This window comes from Hoplias malabaricus, chromosome 3 (assembly GCF_029633855.1).
Source record: "Hoplias malabaricus isolate fHopMal1 chromosome 3, fHopMal1.hap1, whole genome shotgun sequence".
Classification (NCBI taxonomy): Eukaryota; Metazoa; Chordata; class Actinopteri; order Characiformes; family Erythrinidae; genus Hoplias; species Hoplias malabaricus.
The window spans coordinates 37594568-37607874 of record NC_089802.1 but is presented as its reverse complement, the minus strand read 5'-3'; the positions used below and the strand labels follow the sequence as shown (position 1 = coordinate 37607874).

The window sequence follows — 13307 nt, the reverse complement described above, 5'->3', positions numbered from 1 at the left end:
ACAAATGTTCAGCAGTGTGCAGTTATGCATTCATTCATTCATTCGTTCATGTTGGGTATTAGCTACATGATCATGTTTCTGTGTCACCGGGTTAATATTTCTTTACCTGTGCTGGTCGTTAAGCTGTGTTTGCTGTGTCCTACTGATAATCAGAAAGTGCTGAGTCAGAACGGAGGGTGAGGTGTGTTTTACAGCAGATCAATAACCTGTATCAGTTCTGTATCAGTAAGAGCTGATCAAACGTTTTTACACCTCCCTGATTTCTCTACTGGTGTAGGTCACACTATTCTCAGTCCAGACTCTGAGGGGTTTAAAACTCCAGCAGCACTGCTGTGTCTGTTCCACTCTACACCAGCACAACACACACTAACACACCACCACCACGTCAGTGTCACTGCAGCGCTGAGAATTATCCACCACCACATCACACCTGCACTGTGTGTGTGTGTGTGTGTGTGTGTGTGTGGTGTGATGAGGTGTGAGTGTACTGTGATAATGTGTGTGTGTGTGTAGTGTGATGAGGTTTGTGTTTGTACTGTGATGATGTGTGTGTAGTGTAATGGTGTCTGTGTTTGTGTGTAGTGTGATGGTGTATGTGTGTATAGTGTGTTGGTGTGTGTGTGTGTGTAAGAGAATGTGGTTTGTGAATGTAATCATAAACTGTATGACTCTGAAATATGATGTTTTTTTAAGATATACTTTGTCAAATGCCACGTCCAAACGTAGTGTGAAAATGTGTGTGTGTGTGTGTGTGTGTACTGTACTGTGGATATTAGTTACTGGGGTTCTTAAAATGTGGGCGTGGTTTATCACTCGCCTCATTCATCGCAGACATAAAGACCCGCCTTCAAATCAAATTCTTCTCTGATTGGCTGGCTTTGGTGCCTACACTTAAACTTTGGCGCCAATCACAGCGCGCTTCTTCAAAGCTTCTTGTCTGTGATTGGCCTGTGCGGATTGGCGTCGCGTAATTATAAAACCCACTGTGTGGAGCGCACGCTTTCAGAGCCGAACCAGAGGCGGAACCGAGCGGAAGCGAAAATAACCGGACAGTGTCGAATCCAACCTGATTGAACCGAACCGATGAGGTTTTTTTTTATTTCTTTACACGGCTTTCATTAGAGAGAGAGAGAGAATCGACTCACAGCTCCGTGTTTCCCTGCAGCAGCTTTATCTCAGCGGCGCGACCGGTGAGTAACGTCAGTGATGAGACACTCGATTCATTTGAAATCAGTTCGATTATGAATGAATTCTCTTAACCTGTTTGTTGTAAGGCGCTTTTATGCACCTTGCTGTGGTAAATGGTGGACATCTATACAACAATCTTTTGCATTTTTAATTATTATAGGGTGTTAAATTCGCAAGAACCTACCTCCGATTCTATAACGGTTCAATTCATTTTTAAGAATCGACTCCCAGAATGATAATACAATAAAAGTCTCCGCAGACAGAGGTGCGCGGTCCTGAATGTGCAGATTAATTCTTAGTTATATTAAACAGTTCGATAGTTTGTGGTTTTTAAGCCCTGGGGGACTTTAGCTAGTTTAAAACATTAACGACATGAATGTAAATGTTTTAAAAGTCTCCCTCATGCGTAACCCTGTGAGAAACCATGTTACACACCGGCTTTACGGTTTATTTAACCCCAATCTGCTGTAGACTCATTACAAATCCTGTTAAAAGAGATTTAAAGTCTGCTCGGCTCGTAAAGTGTATGAGGTGTTTACATCTGCTCGGCTCTGACCTCAGAGACTCCGTGGGTCCAAGCGAGACAAGACCCGACGACGAGATAAAGGGTTTATAGGAGTATGGAAGCTAAATTAAAACATTCTTACGTGATTGATTGGCTAAAATGGGAAGAGTGATCAAGACAGGGCTTGGTTTGAACTGGAGTGACTTTCTCTATTCTAGAGAACATTCTAGAATCAGAACAGTGCACAGTGGAGGTGAATGGAACCAAACGTCCAATGCTTGTAGACCATGTCTGGAGCCTAAAATAAAATATATGTGCTGCACTCTTCTCAGTCATCATCACTCCATATAGAGCTCTGTAGATGTGTGTATGTCAGAGATGTAGAGACACCTGGTTCCATTCACCACCACCAAGCATAAAACACAGTATTTTTGGACGTTATTCCAGGTATTCCATACTGAACATGGTCTGCTTTGCTTTGCTTACTTTTGAGCTGATGTAAGCACTAAATGTGGACAGCATTTTTAAAAGAACACTTTAGGAGCTGAAACACACTTAGACATAAGGCCTAGGGACTAATAAACTGAGCAGCACCCCCTAAACACCTCCTACATTAAGAGTTCTGTCTTCGCTCCTGAGACAGTGTGGACAGAGGAGTGTCCATCGTCTCTCAGGACAGGACCTGAAGTATGGAACCCTGATCTAAAAATAATTCAAATTAAAGACGTAGGACATTCCCGCTCCGGGTGACTGTCTGTGAGGAGTGTTCTCCCCGTGTCCGCGTGTGTTTCCTCCGGGTGCTCCGGTTTCCTCCCACAGTCCAAAAAAACAAAACGTTGGTAGGTGGATTGGCGACTCGAAAGCGTCCGTAGGTGTGAGTGTGTGAGTGAATGTGTGTGTGTCTGTGTTGCCCTGTGAAGGACTGGCGTCCCCTCCAGGGTGTATTCCCGCCTTGCGCCCGATGATTCCAGGTAGGCTGCTCTACAGTCGGTTTGCTCTGGAAACCGCTCTAATATGTTTACGAAGCCCCAGTGTCTGTAAATGGGTAAAAAAACAAAGTGTCTGGGTCTGGTGCTAGGCTTTCTCTCTCTCTGCTCATGGCAGAGAAACACCATCTGGAGGTTTTTAGACAACGGAGAGACTCCAAACACTGAAAAGCACCAACTGAGATGAGGATGTTGCTCTATTCCTGCTCCATAGGGGGGTAACACTGATTTATTTTTGCTGTTACAGTTACATTACTTAAGGTGGAACTGACTCTAAATTCAGGAGAGCGCTAACGGCATGAAAGTAAACACAGAGCGAAAGTGCTTAAAAAAAAACTAAACACACTCGAGTTACACATGAGTTTCTGTGGGAATTCAGTGAATAAACACAATTTACACTTCAGACACCAACAAGATACAATCATTTCTTACTCACACACACCGCTCCACCTTAAAAGATACAGTCGCTTCTTACTCACACACGCCACTCCACCTTAAAAGATAGTCGCTTCTTACTCACAAGCCACTCCACATTAAAAGATACAGTGGCTTCTTACTCACACACGCTGTTCCACCTTAAAAGATACAGAGCTTCTGAATGTAAACAAACCCGAGAGAGCAGTGTTTTCCCACAATCGTAGACTCCCCCTTTTTATACAATAACCTTAACCTCAGTATCCAAGAAGAACTTTAGCTTTTTTTAGGTTTTGAAGTTAAAAGGTTTAGTTGTCAAATGCTCAGGTGATTACTCTCTGCACCGATTGTCCAGTCAGAGCTAACTCCAGGGGTTTCCTGTGACTTTTATGCTGCTCAAACTGTAGACATAAATGAGTTAAGAGCTACGTGCAGAGTTTGCAGTGGGTAAAGGGAAGTGTGTGTGTGTGTGTGTGTGTGTGTGTGTGTGTGTGTGTGTGTGTGTGTGTGTGTGTGTGTGTGTGTGTGTGTGTGTGTGTGTGTGTGTGTGTGTGTGTGTGTGTGTGTGTGTGTGTGTGTGTGTGTGTGTGTGTGTGTGTGTGTGTGTGTGTGTGTGTGTGTGTGTGTGTGTGTGTGCCTGCTCTGTGACCTATTTTGAACTCAGAATAAGGGAATGAAAATCCCCAGTGTGCTCCCCTCATATCTTCAGCCCCTTTGTGAGACCAGCAGCTCTTTTATCACGTAGTTCCACCTCTCACCACAGCTGCTCAGAGCCCTGTTATTCACCGCTATATTTACTCTGGAACTCTACCTGTCTCTCTGTGTGTGTGTGTCTATTTAGAGACTAATAGCAGAAACTGTAGAGTATGTGGTGAAGTGTGTACAGAGTTTGTTGGTGTATGTATAGAGAGACTAAAGCTGTGTGTTAATGTGTAATAGTGTGATTAGGTGTGCCTTAGATTGTGTGTGCGTGTTCAGTGACTGTATCAGCAGGCTATGTGCAGAGTGCAAGACGTGACTCAGGGTTGTGTGTGTAATTAAGTTCTGTCTCTTTAAGGGATTCTGCAGAGTCACGCTTACTCTACACTGTTATATAACACTGCTCCAGTCTGATACAGTCTACACTCTCTGACCTCACCAGCAGGGGGGGGGGGGGCTGCTCTGTCTGACACTACTCTGTTCCTGACACATGACAGGTGTCTGTGAGTGTGTCCATGAGTGTGAAACTGAAATGTTAATTATCAGTACTGTACCCAAACCAGCCAGAACTTTACAGCCACTTTAGTGTCTGGACTGAGAACAGTTGCAGTGACACTGACGTGGTGGTGGATCATTCTCAGCGCTGCAGTGACACTGACGTGGTGGTGGTGGTGTGTTAGTGTGTGTTGTGCTGGTGTAGAGTGGATCAGACACAGCAGTGCTGCTGGAGTTTTTAAACCCTGTGTCCACTCTCTGTCCACTCTGTGAGACACTCCTCCCTTGTTGGTCCACCTTGTAGATGTAATGTCAGAGACAGAAGAGACAGTGTGTGGGTCGTCCTCTAGTCCTTCACCACCCTCACCCCTTTCCGTACTCGATCTTTCGCCCCAGAGTTGACCTTGTTCCTGGAGCAGTGTTGTCACTGCTTGAAAATTGATACTCACACACACACCACTCACACATACCTCATCAGTGGAGGATATTTAGGGACGTTATGTTTATCTGTCTCTACTAGGCACTTGTATAGATCTCTCTCTCTGAGTCTCTCTCTCTCTCTCTGAGTGTCTCTCTATCTCTCTCTGTTTTGCAGTGGAATGAAAAGGACAGTAGTGTTTCTCTGCGAGTGTCTGATTGCTCTCTTTTTCTTCTCGTTTTCAGCTGGAGCGAGGGAGCGAGCGATGGACGTGGGGGGTAAAGAGGTGTTATCTGGAGACGTTCTGCCGGTGGTGATCATCGGTGAGAAAACTTTCAAATATTACCCCCTCTCTCAGGTCCACTGTCCACTTCTGCCCCTCTGTACTTCCCCCTTCCCCCTGTTCTTCAGCGCTCAGGACCCCCACAGAGCAGGTGTCATATGGTGGTGGACTATTCTCAGTCCAGACACTGAGGGGTTTAAAAACTCCAGCAGCACTGCTGTGTCTGATCCACTCTACACCAGCACAACACACACTAACACACCACCACCACGTCAGTGTCACTGCAGCGCTGAGAATTATCCACCACCACATCACACCTGCTCTGTGGGGGTCCTGAGCGCTGAGGAACAGGGGGGTAATAAAGTATGCAGAGCAACGGATACAGGATTCCAGTGTGTATTCTGTTCTTGTGTGTGTGTGTGTTATTTATAGGTAATGGTCCATCAGGGATCTGTCTGTCGTATCTGCTGTCGGGCTACACTCCGTATTTCTCCCCTGAGGGATTTCATCCAAACCAGATCCTCCACCAGAAACTCTCCAAGAATCCTCAGCTCTCGCTGTTTGAACAGGTAACACACACACACACAGACACACCCGGCTAAGGCATGTGATTAAATCATTTCTGTAACAACAGGTTAATTACTGGAATCATCCTCTCACACATTCCTCATTGTTTACTTTATAAATCAGTCAAAACCCGGGTTCAGTTCCCGTTCGCAAAACGAATTCAGATCGTTCAGCACACTTCCACCGACATAGGACACTTAATAACAAAAAGCTACAAAATTGGAACCCGTGTGTGTGTGTGTGTAGGATCTGGAGTTCCTGTGTGAGGGGCTGGAGGGGCGGTCCTCGAACCCCGTGGCCGTCCTCTTCGACTCTCTGCTGCTCCCTGATGGAGATTTTGGTGCTGAGTGTGTGTCTCCGCTGGAGTGGAGATACAAGCCGGAGAGAGCCACTCCTCACCTGGTCCTGGGCAAGGGACCGGCCGGAGGGGCTTGGCACGTAAGTAGACACACACACACAAATATAAAACATATATAATATATATAACACACCTGTCTCTCACACAATGACAACAGAGTCACAGATAAAGCACACGCCTCGCAATCACACACACACACTGCCCATGTGTAAGGCCTGCGTCACTGTGCTTTTCAAGAGCTGCTCTCTGACTGCGGCTTCTGTTTACCAACCCCCAGTCCTTCATCAAACAGCAGACGCAACCTCAGATATTAAAGGGTTAATCAGAGTAATTCCAGTGACGGTGGGGGGTTGTGGGTTATTACACAGTGTGAAGCGCCATGTGCTTTGTGTAGTGAATGAAGGGGTCAGATCCTGTCCAGAACCGGGATTCCTCTCCACATCTTCAGCATCGGGACGAGACGCAGGAGTCGCTTCAGCTTCTCCTCTGACCTTCTTCAGCTCGGAGTCCACCTCAATTACAGTTCCATTAGGTTTATTAATGCCAGTGTGGCTGTAGTAGCTCAGAGATTATTCACATCTTTACTGATAAGGCCAGGTTTTAGCCCAGAATCGGATACATCCGGCCACTAGATGTCAGAGTTTCAGGACGTGGAGAGTAGTCGGTGGTCTGGGGACTGTTATCTGAGCAGATACATGGCCTTTTCACCTCAGCACACTTCAGCGTTAGCTTTTATCATCAGAGGAAGAGGAAGAACACTGTTCCAGACAAATTCAAAACCACACCTGGGCTGGAGCTTATTTGGTTACCGCACGGACACAATGGCATCTTTCATTTCCCGCCTCTCATATCCAGCTCTGACCTGAACATCTCCAAGTACTTTATAGAAAATAAAATACAGTAGGAAAAGTATAAATAAAAAATTAAATACAACACATTTTAAAAGGTGTGTGTATTTAAAAAAGAAAAAAAAGTTTTGTTTTTTTTGTTTTTTTTTAATGATAATGAGCCGCTCGCTGTTCACCCCGACCCCGAGCGCACAGCAGTGAGGAGCAGAAGCTCTGGTTTTTAGCCGTTTTCACTCTGTTCTCTATCTTCTCCTCGTCTTTGCGCTCTCACATAAACACGGGTCCAGTGCTGTGATGGGACAGACTCAGACGAGGGGACGGGGCCATTCTAAAGTCTCTGCACTTGACGTCAGAATCAGAGCAGATTCAGAAACGCCTCGTTTTGAGAAATGACTGTAAACAGAATACTGGTGTGTGCCAGCCCCTGATCTTCTGTCATTGTGCCAGGTGTGTTTCCCATTTCCCACGGCGTTGTACACTCTGATGTGTGCTGTGTAATGTGTATGTGCAGATACACAGACCCTTATTAAGCTCAGAGATCAGGGATCGTGGCTCTGGTTTTTCTGAGTTGAACAGTGGCTCGTTGTTGCTGGTGGTGTACAGTTTCTGGGTCAATCAGCTGCTGGTCGTGTGGTTTGCATATGGACTCTCAGCTTCCTCTTCTCACTGTGTTTCTGCTTGTTCTCCTGCAGGCTATGGAGGGGTCCATGTTGACGCTCAGCCTCGCCAACTGGATGGAGCTCCCAGGCCTTAAACTGAAGGACTGGATGAGGGAGAAACGCAGGTATTAAACTCATCTACACGATGAAACAAATTTACCCAATCAAAACCTATATCAGATACTTACAACAAGACTGGGTTCTCCTTCAGAATAGAACTCCTTCCAGAGTAGGGCTTGGCTGATGTATCAGGATGCTGAGTATATCACCCTGTGTTGACAACCGTTATTTTTATTGATACTAACTGTAATCCATAATATTTAACCAAAATAATGGTCAATAAAGCTCTGTGAACTCACAACGATTAATAAAATCTCATGCCAGAGCTGGGCAGGTCATCAAAAATGAATCTCAACAGCTTTAATCTCTGCCCCACATCGGGGCAACGCGGAGGAGAGCCTAAACGCGGAGGCGGACTGAGCGACTGGAGCGGCTCGTACCAAAGAGAAATGGTGCGTCTGTGGTTTGGACATGAAGTGAAGACACCGAACGTAAAGAAGTCAAATGTAAGCACAGAGAAAAAACAGTTTCAGACCAAAGTGAATCCCCCGGGCTGTTTCACACTGAACACAATCACACACCGAATACGAACAGAGCACGGCTCAGACACAGAGACGGAGCTCCCAGCCGCATCAGAAACACACATCCCACCTTTAACACTGGAGTGTGTTTACAGCACGAGCCTCGACACTGAACTGTGAGACAACAAACGACAACTAAATCACCCTTTATTAATCGTAATCGAGGGCAAACGTTTAATGGAGCAGTGTTTCTGCGGTTGTTGAGTAAAGACGGGCTCCAGTTCGTGTTTCTGCCGGACGTCTGTTGAAAGATGTGATGTAAATGGGTTTCCTGGCAGGAAGTGCAGAGTGAATGAAGTGTTCACTCAGGTTTTACTCCAGATCAGTGACAGGGTTAAACCTTCCTCCTCTGACCAACACCGGCACAAGTCCTCGTGTTTTACAACAGCGTCATCTTTACTTTAAAATTTTAAAGTGTTTATAGAAACGTACTCAAACTACAAGGCTTCCACCCTGAGTCTGGCTTCTTCACTTTTACGGCTAAGGCACCGTAAAATAACAGCTGCTCCATTTAAGGTGGAATGAAAATATTCTGCCAGTGAAGATTTCTGCCCGTGAGCTGCAGCCCCCCAGTGGATTTTGGTGGTATTTCTTTCAGTTTTACACAGTAACAATCCTTTATCCAATTAAATATACTTCAGCAAACATATTATAGGATGTGACAGATATTATGTAAATTATTGACAAAAAACAAACAAACATATCAATCAGTCATCCTTTATTTTCTCTGAGGCGCAGTGAAGACCTTCATTTAAAATGCAGCCGAGCGTTAGTCTTACAGCGAAGGGATTGGAAAAATAATGAAATTTAATATGGGAAACTAAAATCACATTTAAATCCAATATAAAACCAAGAAGAAGATAAAAAATATAGAAGTTAAACTCAATCAGAATCTGATAATAGCAATAAAAGTCATAAGTGAATAGAGTGGACACATTAATGTGGATTGGTCTGGTACCGCACACAAGCTCATGGCTGACCAAGCTGCTAATGTTAATTAGTTGGAATGAACATTTTCTCTTTTAATGTGAGTTTTATCCGCCGTAGATAAAAGTTTAAAAGCACAGAAACATCCTAAGGACCCTCCACAAGTGAAGTGGCACTCTGTGTCTGACAGAAAAAAACAAGCATAATCTGAAAGTAGAAAACACAGAAGTGGGCCCCTAGTGCTAGGCTTCACATACACTGGATAATTTATAGCTAAATCTGTGTTGTTCAGCGGTTTTGTCAAATGAAGCTTTGAATTCAAACCAGTTCCACTGCTACTATTGGTGATTTTCCACTGCACGCCATCGGCTCCGCTCAGTTCAGCACAGCTCAACCTGCTTTTGAACACAGCTCCGTCATCAGTTCAGACAGATCAGTAGAGTTTGTTCCTTTCTTGTTGCAGTGTCCAGCTCTCGCTGGATTCTTTCGTCGGCCACCGATCCAAGGAGCGTTTGAACCTCTTCAAAAGACCACGCCGTAATTTTACGAGCTGCCATCATGAGTCGGATAAAAACAAACATGATCTCTGCTGCAGCTGGAGATTTTACAGATGGAGAGTTGGTGCTGGTCGTCTGCGTTGCGTGGCGTAGAGTGACGGCTCTCTCTGGACAATCAGCGCTCTGCAAGGTTTACACGCCACGGTTTAGTCCCTACTCGACTCACTCTGAACCACGAGAGAACAGCCACTAAACAAGAACCCGCTTCCAGAACCAGGACCTGATTCACCTGGTGGAGGAGTGGGAAAGTGCAGTCGAGTCCATGCCGTAGAAAACGCTGTTAGGTTTCTCTAAACCTAAATAGTTTACTTGTTGTGCTGTAGTTGTTTAGATTTTAACCAGTCACACCCCAACACACACACTAAATACAGTCTCAATAAGTAACATTCTCACAATGAGATCTGTGTATTTAAATATTAACGTGTATATAATCAAGTTGTAAAGAGTCTTATCATTAGCATCTTTATTGTTTTTTTTTTTTTTCTTCCAGAAATGTGAGGAATGACCGTGCCACTCCAGCCGAGATTGCGTCCTACTACCAGCACTACGTCCGGGAGATGGAGCTAGAGGGGAATTTTGTCTGCGGCATCACGGTCACATCGGTGCGGCGAGTTCCCCTCGGATCCGGGCGCTCCGTGTGGAAGGTCCAGGGTCTTCAGAGACGGACGGAAAATGGACCCGCAGATGAGATCCCTTTCTCTGTCTGTGCTGAGAACGTGGTCCTGGCCACGGGAACGCACGACATCGCGGCCCGTCTGGGCGTCGAGGGAGAGGCGCTGCCCTTTGTCTGCCACAGCTTCTGGGAGCTGGAGGCAGCCATATCTTCCGGACGCTTGGACAGAGCTTCGGAGCCCATCCTCGTCGTAGGAGCGGGTCTCACGGCGGCGGACGCCATCCTGGCAGCTCACCACCTGAACACGCCCGTGTACCACGCCTTCAGACGCTCGGTGGGCGATCCGGAGCTCATCTTCAACCAGCTTCCCAAGCTTTTGTACCCGGAATATCACAAAGTGCATCAGATGATGAGTCAGCAGCAGCACCAGAGCGGAGAGTCTCCGTCGGACCTGGTTAACCAGCGCTTTTACGCTCTCCCCAACGACAGATCCCCCTCTCCCTGCTCCTATCCCGGATATGTCAGCTTCCCCAAGCACAGAGTCGCCTCCTTCAAACCCAACGGGAAGTGTGTGCTCGAAGCCGAAGACGGAAGTCAGACGGCCCTACAGGTCTCCATGGCCCTGGTCTTGATCGGTTCCCATCCGAATCTGTCCTTCCTACACAAGGAAGGGCGCCCCCTAGCGTTAGAGCCTGAAGAGCCCATCAGCTGCAGGAGGAACCCCCTGGACGTAGATCCGTACTCGTATGAGAGCGTGAAGGAGGCGGGGCTTTACGCCATGGGGCCGCTGGTCGGAGAGAACTTTGTACGCTTCCTTAAAGGAGGAGCTCTGGCCATTGCCTGTAATCTCGCCCAGAAAACGAGGACAGACGGGAAAGAGGGTGGAGTCGGACCCTCGCTTAGCTGCCAACTGTCCAACTGCAGACTGGACGTGTAGAGCGAGAGAGAGAGAGAGAGAGAGAGAGGAAGAGAGAGACATGGTGATGGGGAGACTGAACTATAGAGCTTTAAAAATGGGTCTCAGCCATTTATTCTCTCTCAGGTACATGAGGGAAAGAGAGACTGATAAAGAGAAAGACATACGAAAAGAGACAGATGGAGACAGACAATAGGAAATGAGTGGTGTTCTTTTCATTCAGATGCTACTCGTACACACACACAGAGAGAGAAGAGAGAAAGGCAGAAGAAGAAGAAGAAGAGAATGAGGGTATAAGAAGTGTAGAAGGTTGAAAAGGGTGGTTCTAGATAAGTTACACTGCAGTTCTCCAGAGAAGGGAACGAGAACACAGTGTCGCTGATGTAAAGCTCTGAATAGCACCCCCTTGTGGAGCAGTGCTTAAACCCGAAGGAGGGATGGAGAACCACTTCCATGAGGTGCTTCACATCTGAGAACGTGAAAAGAGAAGAAGACACATGTAGCTCCTGAGCTCAGCTCCTCAGGGAAGTGTCCACTGTCCTCTCTTAGAGTGGACACGCCGAGACAGATGGAGGGATAAAGAGCGAGGGAACAGAGAGAAGAACGGGAGAGAAGTGTCTAAATAACCACAAACTGGAGTGAGACACTCTGGAGCAGCTGCACATAAGCCTAAGGTCACCAGAGGGGCACGAGTTTCTTATGAGGGTTTTTTTTTCCATCTCTTTCCTCTGTTTATTTTGGGGGTTGTATTGTTTTTTTTGGTGCTGTTTCTATATTGTGTTTATTTTTGGGCTGTGTTTTTGTTTTGTTTCTGTTTTCTGTTGTGTTTGTGGTTTGTTTTATGTTGTTTATTTGTTAATGAGCTCAAATACGGCTCTGAATTGTGCCATAAACACGTTTAAACTCAATGTACTTCTCTGTGGAACCTGTAAATATTTACATAAACACATGGAACTTTTTGTTTTCTGTGACAAAGCGTTTATAAACACTGTCGTAATAATGATATAAGAGTAGTTCTTCACATGAAGAAAAATCCCTTTGCTGAGCAAAATGTCTTTGTATCAGTCCTGGACTGAGTTATTAATGACTTCTTGTTGTGTGTGTGAAGGTTGATACTCATCTTTATAGATTGTTTATAACCCCATATAAGTTATTACTATTTTATTATTTATGTATTCAAATACATTTAATCTGTTTTGGTACAAAACCTCATATCTCCATCGTTTTTGTGTTGTTGTTTATCTCCAGGAATGCTGCGTGGTGAATGGACCAATGGAAATGATCCAGAGTGACTCTTTATTATCTACAGATTTTATTATTTATAAAGTTTTATTTTCCCCACGTTTTCTTTGATGTTGTCAGTGGAGATACGAGGTCTTGTTTGGACAGAGACAGGTTCCGAGTCGCTGCAGAATTTATTTAGGAGAAACCAAAAGAAAAGGCTCTATGCACGCACACACACACACACACACACACACAAGTGCAGTTACAGGAGTGTACGCTCCTCTGCTGAGCGCACTGTGTCAGGCCTGAAAGTACCTGGTACCTCCACAGTACCACTCATATATTCTCTCAGTACCACTGTGAGGCGCTGTTGGACTGATTTTTTTACACTGCAGATCAGGACGTCCCTGTTCACGTTCATCTCTAATGGTATTTTACAGTGTTTAATAATCTGTCACCTGATGATTTCTGGGTTTAAAGTCATTTGCTCCTGTGTTGATTGTAAAGACGCTCTGTTTGTGAATAAACTATTGATGAAAATGCAAAATTAAAAATGTTAGAAATGAATAAATGATGAGATTTTGGAGTAAATCTGAGTTGTGTTGATTTTTAAAAGTAAAACACCTGACAGTAGTGTTATAAACTATATTTATTAATAGTGCTATGAGAATAAGAGATGAACCCAGTCTCAGGGTTGGAGACGGCGTGGGGGACAGACTCCAGGTCTGTGGAGCAGAGAGACGACCGGAGACAATCTTTAACTGAGTCAAAACATTCATTCATTCACCACAATAACTCACTCACTACACACTCATCTACTACACCCCCACCTCCTCATTTCTCACAGGACCCCCACAGAGCAGCGATGATGTGGGTGGTGGACCATTCTCATGACACTGACATGGTGCTGGTACGAGTGGATCAGACACAGCAGTGCTGCTGGAGTGCTCCTGTATGGTTTGTGGAGCTACTACAATGTACAAGGAGATGTATTTAATGCTCTGGCTGA

The 13307-nt window shown here is 45.4% G+C and overlaps 1 protein-coding gene across 2 annotated transcripts; it reads left to right on the top strand.

Annotated features, from left to right (window-relative positions):
- Positions 1-1018: 1018 nt before the first annotated feature.
- osgn1 (oxidative stress induced growth inhibitor 1) lies at positions 1019-12878 on the top strand. Of its 2 annotated transcripts, XR_010802003.1 has the most exons (7): positions 1019-1190; positions 4951-5028; positions 5421-5557; positions 5802-5993; positions 7454-7545; positions 10036-11748; positions 12323-12878. XR_010802003.1 is itself a non-coding variant. In XM_066666679.1 (6 exons), the coding sequence occupies exons 2-6, from the start codon at positions 4971-4973 to the stop codon at positions 11093-11095; spliced, it is 1539 nt and encodes a 512-aa protein (XP_066522776.1). In that variant the 5' UTR covers positions 1019-1190; positions 4951-4970; the 3' UTR covers positions 11096-12878. The 2 variants fall into 2 exon arrangements, 1 of the variants encoding a protein (XP_066522776.1); XM_066666679.1 differs by having other exon boundaries at positions 10036-12878.
- Positions 12879-13307: the final 429 nt, after the last annotated feature.